This window comes from Notolepis coatsorum (genome assembly GCF_963971535.1).
Source record: "Notolepis coatsorum genome assembly, chromosome: 2".
NCBI lineage: Eukaryota > Metazoa > Chordata > Actinopteri > Aulopiformes > Paralepididae > Notolepis > Notolepis coatsorum.
The window spans coordinates 165683653-165698447 of NC_140166.1; the positions used below are offsets into that span (position 1 = coordinate 165683653).

The following is a 14795-nucleotide window of genomic DNA, read 5'->3' on the forward strand; positions in this document are numbered from 1 at the left end:
ATGACAGACTACAAAGGCGCCTCCCTCAAACTGAACAGTGACATCTCCTTAGCAAATGACCTCAATATCTTCTATGCGAGGTTTGATGCTGGTAATAACAACACCAGCTCACAAGCCTCTGCAATGGGGGGGGGGGGGGGTCGGCTGCTGATGGAGGCGCAGTGTTCAGGGTAACAGAGCATGAGGTGAGGCGGACCTTTAAAAAAGTGAATATCAGGAAGGCAGCAGGTCCGGACGGCATCCCCGGCCGCGTCCTAAAAGTCTGTGCCGACCAACTGGCCCCAGTATTCACTGACATATTTAACCTGTCCTTAGAACAGGCTGTCATCCCCACCTGCCTGAAGAAGTCCACTATTATCCCTGTACCCAAAAAATCCAAGCCTGCTTGCCTCAACGACTACCGCCCTGTAGCTCTCACCTCCATAGCCATGAAGTGCTTTGAGAAGCTAGTAAAGGGCTACATCTGCTCCTCCCTCCCCATCAACATGGACCCCCTGCAATTTGCATACCGCCCCAACAGGTCCACGGAGGACGCCATAGCCCATGTGCTGCACACAGCAGCATCACACCTGGACAAGAGGCAGGGGAACTATGTGAGAATGCTATTCATCGACTACAGCTCGGCATTCAATACCATAGTCCCCTCCATACTCATAGCCAAGCTCAGGGACCTGGGCTTGGGCTATGACCTCTGCCAGTGGGTCTTGGACTTCCTGACTGGCAGACCCCAGGTGGTGAGAGCAGGCAACTGCACCTCCTCATCCATCACCCTCAACATAGGGGCCCCCCAGGGCTGTGTTCTGAGTCCCCTCCTCTACTCCCTGTACACACACGACTGTGTGGCTCAGCGGAGTAGCAATACAATCATCAAATTTGCTGACGACACAGTGGTGGTGGGCCTGATCTCTGCCAACGACGAGAGGGCCTACCTGGAAGAGGTCAAGGTCCTGGCGGGATGGTGCCAGGAAAACAGCCTCTCCCTGAACGTCAGCAAAACAAAGGAGATGATTGTGGACTTCAGGAGGTCGGGGGTCAAGGACTACAGCCCCCTCAGCATCGACGGGGCACCGGTTGAGAGAGTCAACAGCTTTAAGTACCTCGGAGCCTACATATCCGAGGACTTGACATGGACCACACACATTGACAGTGTTGTGAAGAAGGCACGACAACGCCTCTACTTCCTCAGGCGCCTAAGGAAGTTCCAAGTCAGCCAGAAGATCCTTAAGAACTTCTACTCATGTACAATAGAGAGCATCTTGACCGGCAACATCACCTCCTGGTTTGGGAATAGCACTGCACAAGACCGAAGCAGACTACAAAGAGTGACACGTTCAGCCGAACGCACAATTGGAGGGGGGCTCCCCACCCTCCAGAACATTTACTACAAGCGTTGCATGGGCAAGGCTAAGAGAATCATTAAAGACTCCAGTCACCCGAACAACTGCCTCTTTGAACTGCTGCGGTCAGGCAAGCGATACCGGAGTCTCAAGGCGAGCACAGAAAGACTCAGAAGAAGCTTCTATCCCCAGGCCATCAGGCTGCTAAACGAACAATGAATGAACACTACACAACAACAACCACCAAACGCACATAGCACACACATCCACACGCACACACTCACTTTAAACAAACACACTGTAGCACCCACTCCACACACTTTATAGCACACACCCACTTTAAACAAACACACTGTAGCACCCACTCCCCACACTTTATATTTATGGATGAAGGATTGCACTACAACTCGTACACCTTACTGTAAATTGTACCTAAAATTGTACCTCATCCCATTTCTGCTTTGCACTAGATAGTACTGTACATTAGTACACTGCATAGTATTGTGTATTGTATATTATATGGTAACTCAGAACATTGTACATATGTCTATACCGAACACTGTGACCTCATTTTTCTTCTTCTAAATTCATGCTATATTATGTTATTATGTTATTTGATACTATCTTGTCTAGCACAGTCTCTGGAGCGTAACAGTAAGAAGCATTTTGTATGAAAGTATTCTGTACTTCTGTATGACAACTATTAAAGAACTTGAACTTGAAATAATACCATGTGGGGGAAAATGATATGTTATATGGTAACATATAATAATGGTAATATAATATAAATGGTATTATTATATGGGAAAAAATATTATGTCTATTGGTATCACTGACAACCTTTGTTTGTCCTCCACCGCAGGAAGTGAAGTATTTCCAGTTCCCAGGAGAGCTTCTGATGAGGATGTTGAAGATGTTGATCCTACCTCTCGTCGTGTCCAGGTAACGTCACTGTACCCTACACTTCAGCTAAGAACCTCCTCCATATGAAAATTAACTATAGTATTACTATAGTATATTATAAGACTTATATAGTATCCTATAATAAGTCTGCAGTGTTCTATCTCAAGTTCAAGTTTCAAGTTTCTTTAATAGTTGTCATACAGAAGTACAGAATACTTTTATACAAAATGCTTCTTACTGTTTCGCTCCAGAGACTGTGTTAGACAAGATAGTATGAAATAAAATAGTATAGCATGTAAAATAGAAGTAAAAATAGAGGTCACAGTGGTATGGTCTATGGTATGGTCTATGGTATTTCTGACAATGGTAACCTACTATGATCGTACTGTACCATTTTCTGTACCTATCCACCTTTTGGCTTTTATTTAAAATATATATAATAAAGGAAGGGAACACTGAGATGGTTTATGAACATGAACATAAATAAACATGCTAAAACTTGTGTATTAGGGATGAGCCCGAATCCGAATTCGGGAAAGCACGGATAATGAGATGGACACTGAACCTAAATGAACCTTCTATAGCCTCAAAATACAGCAAATACAATACCAAAAATATATTTACCTTGTTAGTCTCAAGAGCTCAGTCAATCAATTAGAAAATGTTTTTACGTATTCTTATTTCTTATTTTTAGTGTGGGGCTCTTTGTTTCCATTTACTGTAGATAACGGATTGGGCCTTTAAACCTTGACAGGAGTTGTTTAACAGCTCTTTTTGTCTAGTTAAAACTTACATTCCCTACTGTTTGATCTTTCATTCTCCTGCCAGATGAACTGTGTTCCTCATCTTTTTGGGGGTCATTTGGAGTCATTTGGGGTTATTTGGGCATGGTTCTGGGTAGTCTCACAGACCCTTCTTGCATCATCAATCTATCTAATCATAATATCTGCATTCATATGGAGAAGGAAGGTCCCTAGAATTAAAATTAAAACCCTATATAATTCCCCCCAGTGTGGTAGACTGAAACTCCCGGACTTCCAACGCTATTACTGGGCTGCACAGACAAGGGCTCTGTGGATTTGGCAGAATGAGTCGATTAATGCCCCTGCCTGGAGACAAATAGAACAATGCCATACGATGGACGTACCGCTGGCCGGAATTCCTTTTATCAGGAAGTACCACACCCTGAAGAATAGTTCAGATAACCCATTTATTAAACACACAGCAAGAACATGGTTTGAGATTCAGACACATCTTGGTAGCTTTATTGCATTTCACAGGAAGACTCCCTTCCACAACAATCCAGCTTTGCCAGAATCACTTAGAGATGGCATCACCAAGAAGTGGTACACTCAGGGAATTAAAACTTTTGGGGACCTATATGATAATAACATATTTATGTCCTTTGAACAGTTACGCGCCGCCTTCCACCTTCCAACTACTAATTTCTTCAAATACCTACAGGTCAGACACTTCATAGGTACAGGTCAGGGAGGAAACTCCACTCTTCCAAAACCCCTCCTCATAGATGATATTCTAAAAGGAGTTATTCACACTAGAGGCATCCTATCATTAACATATGATAGAATTCTGACCAGTACAGAAATGATACCCCTAAACGCCAAGAACAAATGGGAGCGGGACCTGGACTGTACCTTTGATGAAGATGAATGGGAATCACTATGTGAGTCTGCACTATCTTTTTCATATAACACTCGACATAAACATATGCAATTTAACATTCTCCATAGAACCTATTTTACGCCGGAAAGACTTCACAGGATGAATGATGCTATCTCTGACCTTTGCCCTAGGTGCTCAACGGAAACAGGTAGCCTGCTCCACATGTTCTGGGAATGTAACAAACTGAGACCTTACTGGGGCTCAATTTGGGAGATTCTCGAAGAGGTCACAGGGTTTGAGATCCCATGTACACCTAAATTAGCATTATTAGGAGACATGTCTGACATTTCTCCAGATAAGAGAGGCAAGGTGCGGATCATTAAATTGGCCATGATTGCAGGGAACAAGTGTATTGCCATGCTGTGGAAAAGTGCTGAATCCCCCCCCCCCATGTCTACGTGGCTTAGTGAAATCTCTTCGTACATGGCATCAGAGAAAATAATGTTCAATCTTAAGAAAAAACCACATCTCTTTGATAAATGCTGGGCTGGGTTTAGGCAATACTTAGAACAGATTACATAGTAGGTTGACGATGTAGGCTATTATTGAAGCTCCCTTTTGTCTTTCTGATGGGTATATATTGCAATGAATGATACTGTAAATGTTATTAGTTGCTCTTTGAAGAGAAAAGATGTAACGTTAGATATTTATTTGTTTGGTATAGAAGTATGGGCACCTGTTAGACGGGTGTAACTGGGTTTACTAAATTCTCAAAATGTGTAAAAAAAGAAAAAACTGAATTTGTTGAGGTCCTAGTCTGGGGGAGGGGAAGGGGGGTCTGGCCTAGAGGGGGGTTATTTTGTATCTATTTTTCTGTAACTCGGGGAGGGGGGCAGTTGGCAGCATTTCCTTTTGTATGGTTGTTGAACTGTTGAACTGATGCTGTAAAACTGAAAAAAAAGAAAATACCAATAAACATATTGTTTAAAAAAAATCTATCTAATCATATTCTCGAACTCAACTTCCTGTCTGTTGTTGCTACGCAACTACGGCGTGGGGCAAACACGCACCCCGGGTACATTGTGAACACTTCATTTAGTGCAGAAATGGATCGGAAAAGCGGCAAATTAAACACAATCAAGGGTAATTTTCTTCAGTGCATCACAATGCCAAAGAGCTGCTGTGTTACGTTTTGTACTAATAACAAAAACAGAAATCCAAATAGCAAGTTTTATACCATCACGGAGGAAAAAGTGGCTGGCAGAGCACGTTAGCTACGTTAACCCAGACAAATAGCTACATGCTAAGCTAACGTTAATTATATCATATCGAACCGATAGGAGCTTATCTTATCTAATCTAACATGGATGTTTGATCGGGTAGTGGCACGCGTGGTACCACCACATAAGATTAGATAAGATAAGCTCAGACTATCGGTTCTATATGATGTAATTAATGTTAGCTTAGCATGTAGCTACCACGACCACAACACCAGAGGGAGTTAGCCGAACGTTAGCCGCCAGCCACTTTTTCCTCCGTGATGCCTCGGCTGGTATTATATAAAACTTGCAATTTGGATTTCTGTTTTTGTTATTACTACAAAACGTAACACAGCAGCTTCAATTTGGGTATTCGAGAGATGTCCATGTCTGCAGGTGACTAAATGACTAAATGTAAATGCAGGTGTCTTGTATGGACATGAGGTCAAGTCAATCAGGGCGAGCTTCTTTGACTAATATCTCGCCTTAGAATCACCAGAAAGGCTTTCGAAATAGTGAAATGCCATGTTGGCCTCAATATTTTCAAAACAAATCGTATGAAAAGGTTATGAAATTAACAAGAATGTGATAAAACATGTAATAAAAACAGAGCTCAACGCATACATTTGATCGTCGAAATCCGTTTGTTTCCCCAATACCAAGATGGCGGCGATCTCGTGACGTCAGAGTGTCTTCAAGAATGGCTACTGCGAGACTATAGGTTTTGTGTACTTTTTTGTCATGCTTATTGCAAGGGAGCAGATAGCTAGGCCAGCTAATCTCATCTAACGGCGGTTCACCTGCCCACTGGCTTATTATGGAAGAGAAAAAGGAATTACTTTTCTACATTCTTTCTTTCAAAATGAACACAAATGTGGTGGAAACAGAGACACCGTTATGAGCCCTCTTCCAACCCACACGGACGCACAGTGGAGATGGGCAGATGCAGCGGATCAGTCCGGCCTCCCCGGCCTCTAAGCCAGTCACAGCGCATGTGAGCAGACAGCTGCTCTGAGAATGGCACTGATGATTAGGTCCAAACCTCTGAGCTTGTTAAGAAGTCATGTGTGGCTGAAATCAAGAGGCTGATCGACCAAGTCTTTGATGAAGCATCAAAGTCTAAGTCAAATTTGTTTATATATCGCTTTCCGTTAATAACACCAGGTTGATAAGGCAAGGTTAATAAACACCATGTTAGGTTAAATACAAAATGCATTAGTCAGAGATAAAAGAGCAATACAAAAGATAAACTACATACACTCTGTGTGTGTGTGTGTGTGTGTGTGTGTGTGTGTGTGTGTGTGTGTGTGTGTGTGTGTGTGTGTGTGTGTGTGTGTGTGTGTGTGTGTGTGTGTGTGTGTGTGTGTGTGTGTGTGTGTGTGTGTGTGTGTGTGTGTGTGTGTGTGTGTGTGTGTGTGTGTGTGTGCGTGCGTGTGTGTGTGTGTTTTTGCTGTATTAGCGTGCAAATATGTACACAGTATGGACATTTACTTACAGTATGTGGATATTCAACAGAGACAGACAGCCCAGGACTAAGTCAGGCCTATATGACTATAAGCTTTTGAATTAAGAGAGCATCTGCTCTGTCTCTCTCGGTCTCCCCCTCTCTCTTTCCGTGTCTCTCTCTTCTCTCTCACACACACACACATATTATAAAAATGCATCGACACACACAGTATTTATTTAGTTCTCTCTCTTTTATAGCCATAGTATGTGCCTCTTAGTGCCTCTGTGAATATATGGTGTGTGTGTGTGTGTGTGTGTGTGTGTGTGTGTGTGTGTGTGTGTGTGTGTGTGTGTGTGTGTGTGTGTGTGTGTGTGTGTGTGTGTGTGTGTGTGTGTGTGTGTGTGTGTGTGTGTGTGTGTGTGTGTGTGTGTGTGTGTGTGTGTGTGTGTGTGTGTGTGTGTGTGTGTGTGTGTGCGTGCGTGTGTATAACATGCTGTCCTAAATGGGAGCAGAGGGGGATTAACGACTGATCATTACATTCACAAAAACCAGCCAACAAACACAAAAAGAATAAACATGGTCAAAAGTGTGGTTTATTTGTCACATGCACATATATACATGTACAATGCAGGGTTATTATAGTTTTGTATTTATCATCAGTGTTTATTGTAATTTAGTTTTACATTTTTGTTTTCAATTCAGTTTAGTTTCAGTTATAGTTCCCAGAGTGGGTTTGCTACTTCATGTGGTTTTATTCTTTTTATAATCTTTTCCCAAGTCTAGTTTTTATTTTTATTTCAGTTAACTAAAAGGTTTTTACATGCCTAATTTTGGTTTTAGGTTTAGTGATAGTTAACTATAATAACCTGCAGATCTGTAGATATTCTCACCACAAGCTGTAGACGAGAACAAAGATGACTGGGATGATTATTCCTAATAAATAAAACCATTTTCAAATCAAAACCCTTCCTGACGCCTGCTAGCCTGCCAGCTGTCAGTTCCTTCACGTTTCATATGGTTCACAAAGCTTTGAAATATCACATCCAACCGGGAATCTAGTTGCACATAAAAAATACCATGTGAGGATTAGCTTGTGGCGGCCCATATAACGCTACCTCAGGGGAACGTAAACAGATGCACACATGGTATGTTGGAGTGGAGCGGGAAATGCTACTGTATCCCCTCTGCTGCCTCAAGGCAAAGAGCATTGAATCGGTTTTCGAATGTGGAACTGTTTTTGACGCTAATACAAAAGGTCAAACCGACATGAATACTTGATGAGCGCCCCGAAGCTTGCACAGTTGCACACAGTCTCCGTCGGCATCTTGGCTGTTTGTATCCACATTTATGAAAGCTCCATGCATCACGTTGCTTTCCCATTTCAATCGGTTATGAGTGAACGAATAACAAGAGGCAACCGGGAGGGGGAGGGTTAGGGTGCAGTGCGAGGATGGTAGTACGGATCAGGCTGGTGGAAGCTGGACGGTTGCCATGGACACTGGTCACCATCTTTGGTGAGGATCATGTAACAGCTTGTTGCCTAGTACAACAACTGAGAGAGAGGGTGAAAGAGAAGGGTCGAGAAGGGCCTCCCACAACGCTTCTTAAGATTTAGTGTGGATATTTTTCACATGATAAGCCTTCCCAGCCATCTTTTAACCTTCCCAAGATCATTGCGGTAGGATCATTCAGAGACATTTCAAATGGAGATTACCCAAGTCATCCTCATGTGTCATGTGCATATGTAGGTCAGAGGCACACAGAAGTGAGCCACACAAATAGTGGCATTGGCAGTGATTTTAATGTGCCATGTTTGATGATTTACATTGTGTGGCATTACATTAAAAGCTAAATGAAGAAAACACCATTTATTTAGCCAATTTAGCTTTTTCTCCCCCAATATAGTCGTTATGCCATTTCCTTACTGGTCATTGCGCTGCCCTACTGTCGGTCTGGGGAGGGTGTAGACTACCACATGCTACCCTACTGTCGGTCTGGGGAGGGTGTAGACTACCAGATGCTGCCCTACTGTCGGTCTGGGGGGTCTGGGGAGGGTGTAGACTACAACATGCTGCCCTATTGTCGGTCTGGGGAGGGTGTAGACTACAACATGCTGCCCTATTGTCGGTCTGGGGAGGGTGTAGACTACCACATGATGCCCTACTGTCGGTCTAGGGAGGGTGTAGACTACCACATGCTGCCCTACTATCATCTGGGGAGGGTGTAGACTACCACATGATGCCCTACTGTCGGTCTAGGGAGGGTGTAGACTACCACCTGCTGCCCTACTGTCGGTCTGGGGGGTCTGGGGAGGGTGTAGACTACCACATGCTGCCCTACTGTCGGTCTGGGGAGGGTGTAGACTACCACCACATGCCTCCTCCCATACATATGGAGTCACCAGCCGCTTATTTTCACCCGACAGCTAGGAGTTTCACTGGGAGAGAGTAACATGCGCAGAGGTTTATGCTATCTCCCCCCAGATCCCCTCCGTGCTGAACAGGCACTGACAGACCGACCAGTAGGAGTCGCTGTTGCAACGAACAGGACTCACATACCCACTGGCTTCTCGCCAAAGAACACTGGCTTATTATGTTCATAGCTGAAGGTACCCCTGCAGTGGTAGGCGAGTGCTTAGAGCTCTACTCTACCACACTGCCCCAAGATTTTATTATAAAAAATTTAAATACATTTTTTAAATTGTAATACATTGATCTGTCAAGAATTGTCAGATAAACAAAACACACATCGATGATGAAAAAAAACATATGTGAGGCGGCTGGCCAAGTAGCGATTACGCTACCGACTTTTAGAGTAGTCTGAAACTCTGGAAGACACTGGTATATAAATATAAAAACAGGTATAGGTTCTAGTGGGAGGGAGGAGCAGTACAGCGGCAAAGGACAGAGGACTACCGAATTAAAATATGATACTAAACACACATATAAAACTAAACGCACATACAAAACAACCAATGTCCATTTCGCTAAAAGTGACTTTTTAACCGTGCAACGCCCTCAACCTTTTAATCATCTTTTGATTCTAAAGCAGAGCTTCCGTCTCTCTCTCTCTCTCTCTCTCTCTCTCTCTCTCTCTCTCTCTCTCTCTCTCTCTCTCTCTCTCTCTCTCTCTCTCTCTCTCTCTCTCTCTCTCTCTCTCTCCCAGTTTGATGTCGGGACTGGCCGCCCTGGATGCAAAATGTTCCAGCCGCCTAGGCCTCATCACGGTGTCTTACTACCTGTGGACCACCTTTGTGGCTGTGGTGGTGGGAATCATCATGGTCTCCATCATCCACCCGGGGGGTGCCGCCCAGAAGGAGGACTCAGAAGAAGGTAGCAAGCCCATCATGAGTTCTGCCGATGCCCTGCTGGACCTGATCCGGTAAGTCTCCCCACAGGGCCCGTTCCGGAAGTTTCACTAGTGCTTCAAGTTTCAAGTTTGGTTATTATTTGTCATAATAAAATACAGAATACTTTCTGATGAAATGCTTGTTTCTGTATGAGCCCCTGAGAGTGTGCTACATACAGTAAAAAAAAGTAAGTAAAAAAAAGAAAGAAAAAGTCATTAAGAAGTAAGTAAAAAGTAAGTAAAGGAATGTTCAGTCAATATACATATATATACAATATACAATACAGAGTAAAATGAGTAACAGTGAGGTACAATGCAGAAATGAGATGAGGTACAAAACTTAGTGTAGGGTACAAATGAGGTATGAATTTAGTGCAAATCTCTTTAATAATAGATCAATATAAAGTGTCTTAAAGTGTCTAAAGTGAGTAAAGTGAGTGATAAGGTGAGTGTTTGTTACAGTGAGTGTGTAGCCTACATGTGGATGTGTGTGCAGTGAGTGTAGATGATGGGTTGTTACATAGTGGCATTGTCATCGAGCACCCTGATGGCCGATAGAAGCTCCTTCTGCATGAGTCTCTCTGTACTGGCCATGAGAAGCTTCAGTGGTAGCCCAGTGAGAGCCTGCAGGGGAATTGTAGCTAGCTCTATACTGGACCGATCAGTGAAAATGAATAGGGTATTATTATTTCTATAAGATGCTTCTTATAATGACTATAACACGTGTTTGAACAGTTCCATAACCTGCACTTAAACTGCCCAGTATTCTCACACAGCCTTTAAATAACACAGTGTTCATAATTGAATTCATTGTCAAAGACATTTCACAATATGAATTAACCAGATAATGTCAACAACACATCATCATCACCTTTCTTCTCTCCCTCAGACTATTCTCTCCTCCCCCTAAGCCCCCTCACCTACCTCCCTCCTCTAAAATGAATGTGTTATGTAAACTTTAAGTCTTTCAGTTTTCTGAGAAGTGACTCCTTACTCTTGAAAATTAAATGAATACATCATCGTCCTCTTCGGTCCTCTCTTTTCTCCATCTTTGAGAATAGAGTGAACCTTGATCATGTACTTGCTAGGGTAAGAACGGTTCATATTTGAGAGTAGAGTTAACTTTGATCATGTACTTTCGAGGCAGAACGGTTCACAGACATCACAGCTTTGTTCATATGCTTTTGAGAAAGAAATCCATTTCTAATTAAATTAGTATTCAGTATTATGTCTTTCTACTATTACCCTGCCCATATCTGTACCCCCCCCCCCCATGCTGCTATGATGCCTGCATTTCCCCCAAGGGCATCAATAAAACAAATTCATTATAATAATAATAAAGTTGAAAGCATAAGGAACACATACTTGTCTATTATCAATTATTTGTTAATTATAGGTGGCTCTCATAAGTGTTGGATAGCCATTTCTGCCATGAGTCTGTTCCAAGTTTGGAAATTACCTGTTGCTGAAGTGACTATGAGAGGAAATATGAACCCTTTTAAACCTAAGCCTGAAACAGTCAACCTGGGTATATGTAGTTGTTATTGCTGTGTAATTGTCAGAGAATGTGCTGTGAGTACTGTAAGTGCTTTTCAACCTTTTTTCAGAACTACATCAGCTTTCAATGTCTGTTATTGTTTGAACTTACTGTATGTTTTGAGTGTGTATCAAACTGTTATTAGACAAGAGAAACAAAAATCGGAATGGGATTTTTACAGGATTTTAGTGAAGTATACCATCAATCACATGTACATTTTGAATTTGGAACTATTATGCAACTGCAATCAAGTTTGTGAACCCTGGCTCCTTTTTACTCGCTTTTTTCTAGGCGAAATTTTGACCTTGGTGGTTGACCTTGAAGCAGGTAGAATTCGACTTGTGTTTACTTCCTCAATAACGCGCACAGTTTTTGGATTACCGTAATAAGCCATATATGTGAAGAAAGCTCAGCTCCTTGGCTTTCAGATGGCGCTGAGCTTTTTCCGATATGCCAAATACTCAAAGAGTTACGATACAGAGAAGCAGCAGTGGTAAATGGAGGGGGCCATAGGCTTAGAAGGTTTATAAAGTTGTTGATGCACTGAAATATCAAACTACTTGCAACCACATTGGGCCTCATAGTTCGCCATAAATAACAACATTAAGGATTTTACTATGGATTTTGCCCTGTCGCAATCTAAATGCAGAGGTTGTTTTGTGTAAATACTTGTACTGTAACGGACCTGGGCGATGTGAACTGGCCCATAACATTAATTAAATGTATTGACTCTTGCATACAATCCAATACAATCCACTTTATTTATAAAGCACATTTAAAAACAACAAAGTTGACCAAAGTGCTGTACAAGTCCCACAACATAAGATAAAAACGTAAAAAAAAAAAAAAAAAAAGCACACAATAAAAACATATACAATATGTTGTCTCTCAAAAACTGTTTAAAAACCAAAAGCCAGAGCAAGTAAATGTGTTTTGAGGCGTGATTTAAACACCTGCAGAGTGGGGGCCTGCCTAACATGCAGTGGCAGCTCATTCCAGAGCTTTGGGGCTGCCACAGCAAAAGCACGGCCCCCCCTAAGCTTCAGCCTGGACTTGGGAACAGCCAAGAGGAACTGGTCAGAGGACCTGAGGGACCTTGGAGGAACATAAGGGTGTTTTCACACCTGTAGTTCGTTTGCTTTGTTCCGATTCAGGGAGACACAGGGACTATAATGATACAATTGTTGCACTTGTCGCTTAGTTCGTCTGTGTTCACACGGCTGTGTTAACAGCGGTGTGCACAAGCATCAGTGAGTTGGGGTTTGACCATGATTCATTTGAATGGTGCTTCCTTTTGTGCATTTTAAATTAGACCTTGATGTTTTGCATGCCCATTTAGACAATCCCTAAACATGAACTTGCATCGGTTTGTGATAGATTATTAGTTACTGGATATTTCAAAGCACCTCATATTTGGTACCATTTTGAAGCTAACAACTAGGGATTTCCAATGATATAAAATATGTGTATGATTATCATCATTATTATTGTTATTATTCTTCATAGTAGTTGCACTTGAATTTGTTGAAATTGAACTTGAAGATAAAAATGAATTTTCAAGCACTTTCCTTACTTGGTAGGAAAGAAATGAGAGTGTATGGAATGTAGACAATCTTGATGGCAAGAACAGAATATAGAACCACAGGATGAACTGTGGATGAACCACTGTCGTCAGGCTCATCTCAGGGGGAGACGAGTCGGCTTACAGGGACGAGGTACAGCGACTGTCAAAGTGATGCCTGGTGAATAACCCCACTCTGAACACCACAAAGCAGTCGTCTGGTAATCCAGAGGTTCCCAGTTCGATTCCCTCTCCTCCTGGGGCGGTGTGTTGAAGTGTCTTTAAGCAAGACACTTAACCCCTAATTGCTCCCGATGAGCAGGTTGGCACCTTGCATGGTTGCCTCCGCCGTTGGTGTGTGAATGTGTGAGTGAATGGGTAAAGATAAAGCTTGAATGACTTACTGAACTGGTGTTTTTATTTCATGGACTCCTGTTTCCCATTTCAGCACCACGCGCTGTCCACCTCACTTTGAGCAAGCCTATATATACTGTACATTGTACCTCACTGCCTATACCTGTTATTCACTCTCAACATGGATAAAACATAAAGTATGCATATAATAAAAATAATATGATGAAAATTAAATAAATATCATATTCTCAAAATAAACTGATGGGCCAGAAATTATTGCTGGCGGGCCAATTTCGGCCCGCGGGCTGCCTATTGCCGACCCCTGGTTTAGAACCTGTAATAAAAGTGTCAAATAGAATGGACAGAGTAAAATAGTTCAATCTACAGTACAATCAGCAGCAGAGTCTATTAAAAGGCTATGGTGAAGAGGTACTGTATGTTTTTAGCTTATTTTTGAAAATATTTAGAGATCTAGCTTCCCTAATGTCCATACTGTAGGTATGTGTGTTCCATAACTTTGGTGAGTTTGCGAAGGCTGCGTCCCTGATTCTGTGGTTTGGAACCTTGAGATGGCAAAGTGAAAGATGATGTTCCTGTTTCAGCACTTAGAGTGAGTGAGGGTTGGGAGAAGCAGCTGTGGATGTTCTCTACCTTTTTCTCAAAGAAGGTGGCAAAGTCCTTGGCAGAGAAAGTGGAGAAAGGAGTGGGAGGACATGGTGGCCTCAATCCTATGGTGAAAGAAGCAGATGTTGGCAGTAGTAAAGTTTTTGTAGAATGCTGTCAGCATCTCTGCAGCTCTCAGGCTCCGTCAGGCTCTGTAATGCAGCTCTGCTTTAGAGGAATCATGGAAATTGAGAATGAGAATGCTTTGTGATGCTAGAGGATGATGGATGTGTTTGTATTCCCAAAACTGCCCCCACAGTTTATACTCAGAAGTCCTGCAAATCCAGCAAGAGATTAGTCACCATGATAGACCATGCAGCGGAGAGAGCACAGCGTGCACCCATGGAAACAGTGCTGCACGCACACACTTGTGGATAGAATTTTTAGATTATATATTAGATTAGATTTAGACTATTGGATTATTAGATTATTGTTAGGATGGGGTTTGGCGGAGCGCAATAGCAGAACACAGGAGGAGAGAGACAGGTACAAGAATGGGTAGTCGGCGAGAGCAGGGGCACTCCTTGTGTAGCACGGGGCAACAGGCACAGGAGTGTGCCGTAGATGAGAGCAGGTGCACACCTTGTGCAGCATGGGGCAATAGACACAGGAATGTGTAGTAGGCGAGAGCAGGAGCAGTGTGGGAGTCCGGGGAAGGGATGCTGCCCATATAAGGGTGTGAGAGGATAAGGGGTGAGGGAAGCTTCTGCCGTGATGGTGAGGAAGGAGGAGGAGGGGTGAAGAAGGCTCTCGCCGTGATTAT

General features: G+C 42.8%; 1 protein-coding gene across 1 annotated transcript in view; it reads left to right on the forward strand.

Annotated features, from left to right (window-relative positions):
• Window positions 1-14795, forward strand: part of slc1a7b (solute carrier family 1 member 7b) — a gene marked incomplete at both ends in the record, with an annotated part of 179314 nt that overhangs the window by 104538 nt on the left and 59981 nt on the right. Inside the window, 2 exons of the mRNA XM_084307618.1 lie at window positions 2200-2279; window positions 9735-9950. Coding sequence (XP_084163744.1) covers window positions 2200-2279; window positions 9735-9950 — 296 coding nt within the window. The remainder of the gene's footprint in view (window positions 1-2199; window positions 2280-9734; window positions 9951-14795) is intronic.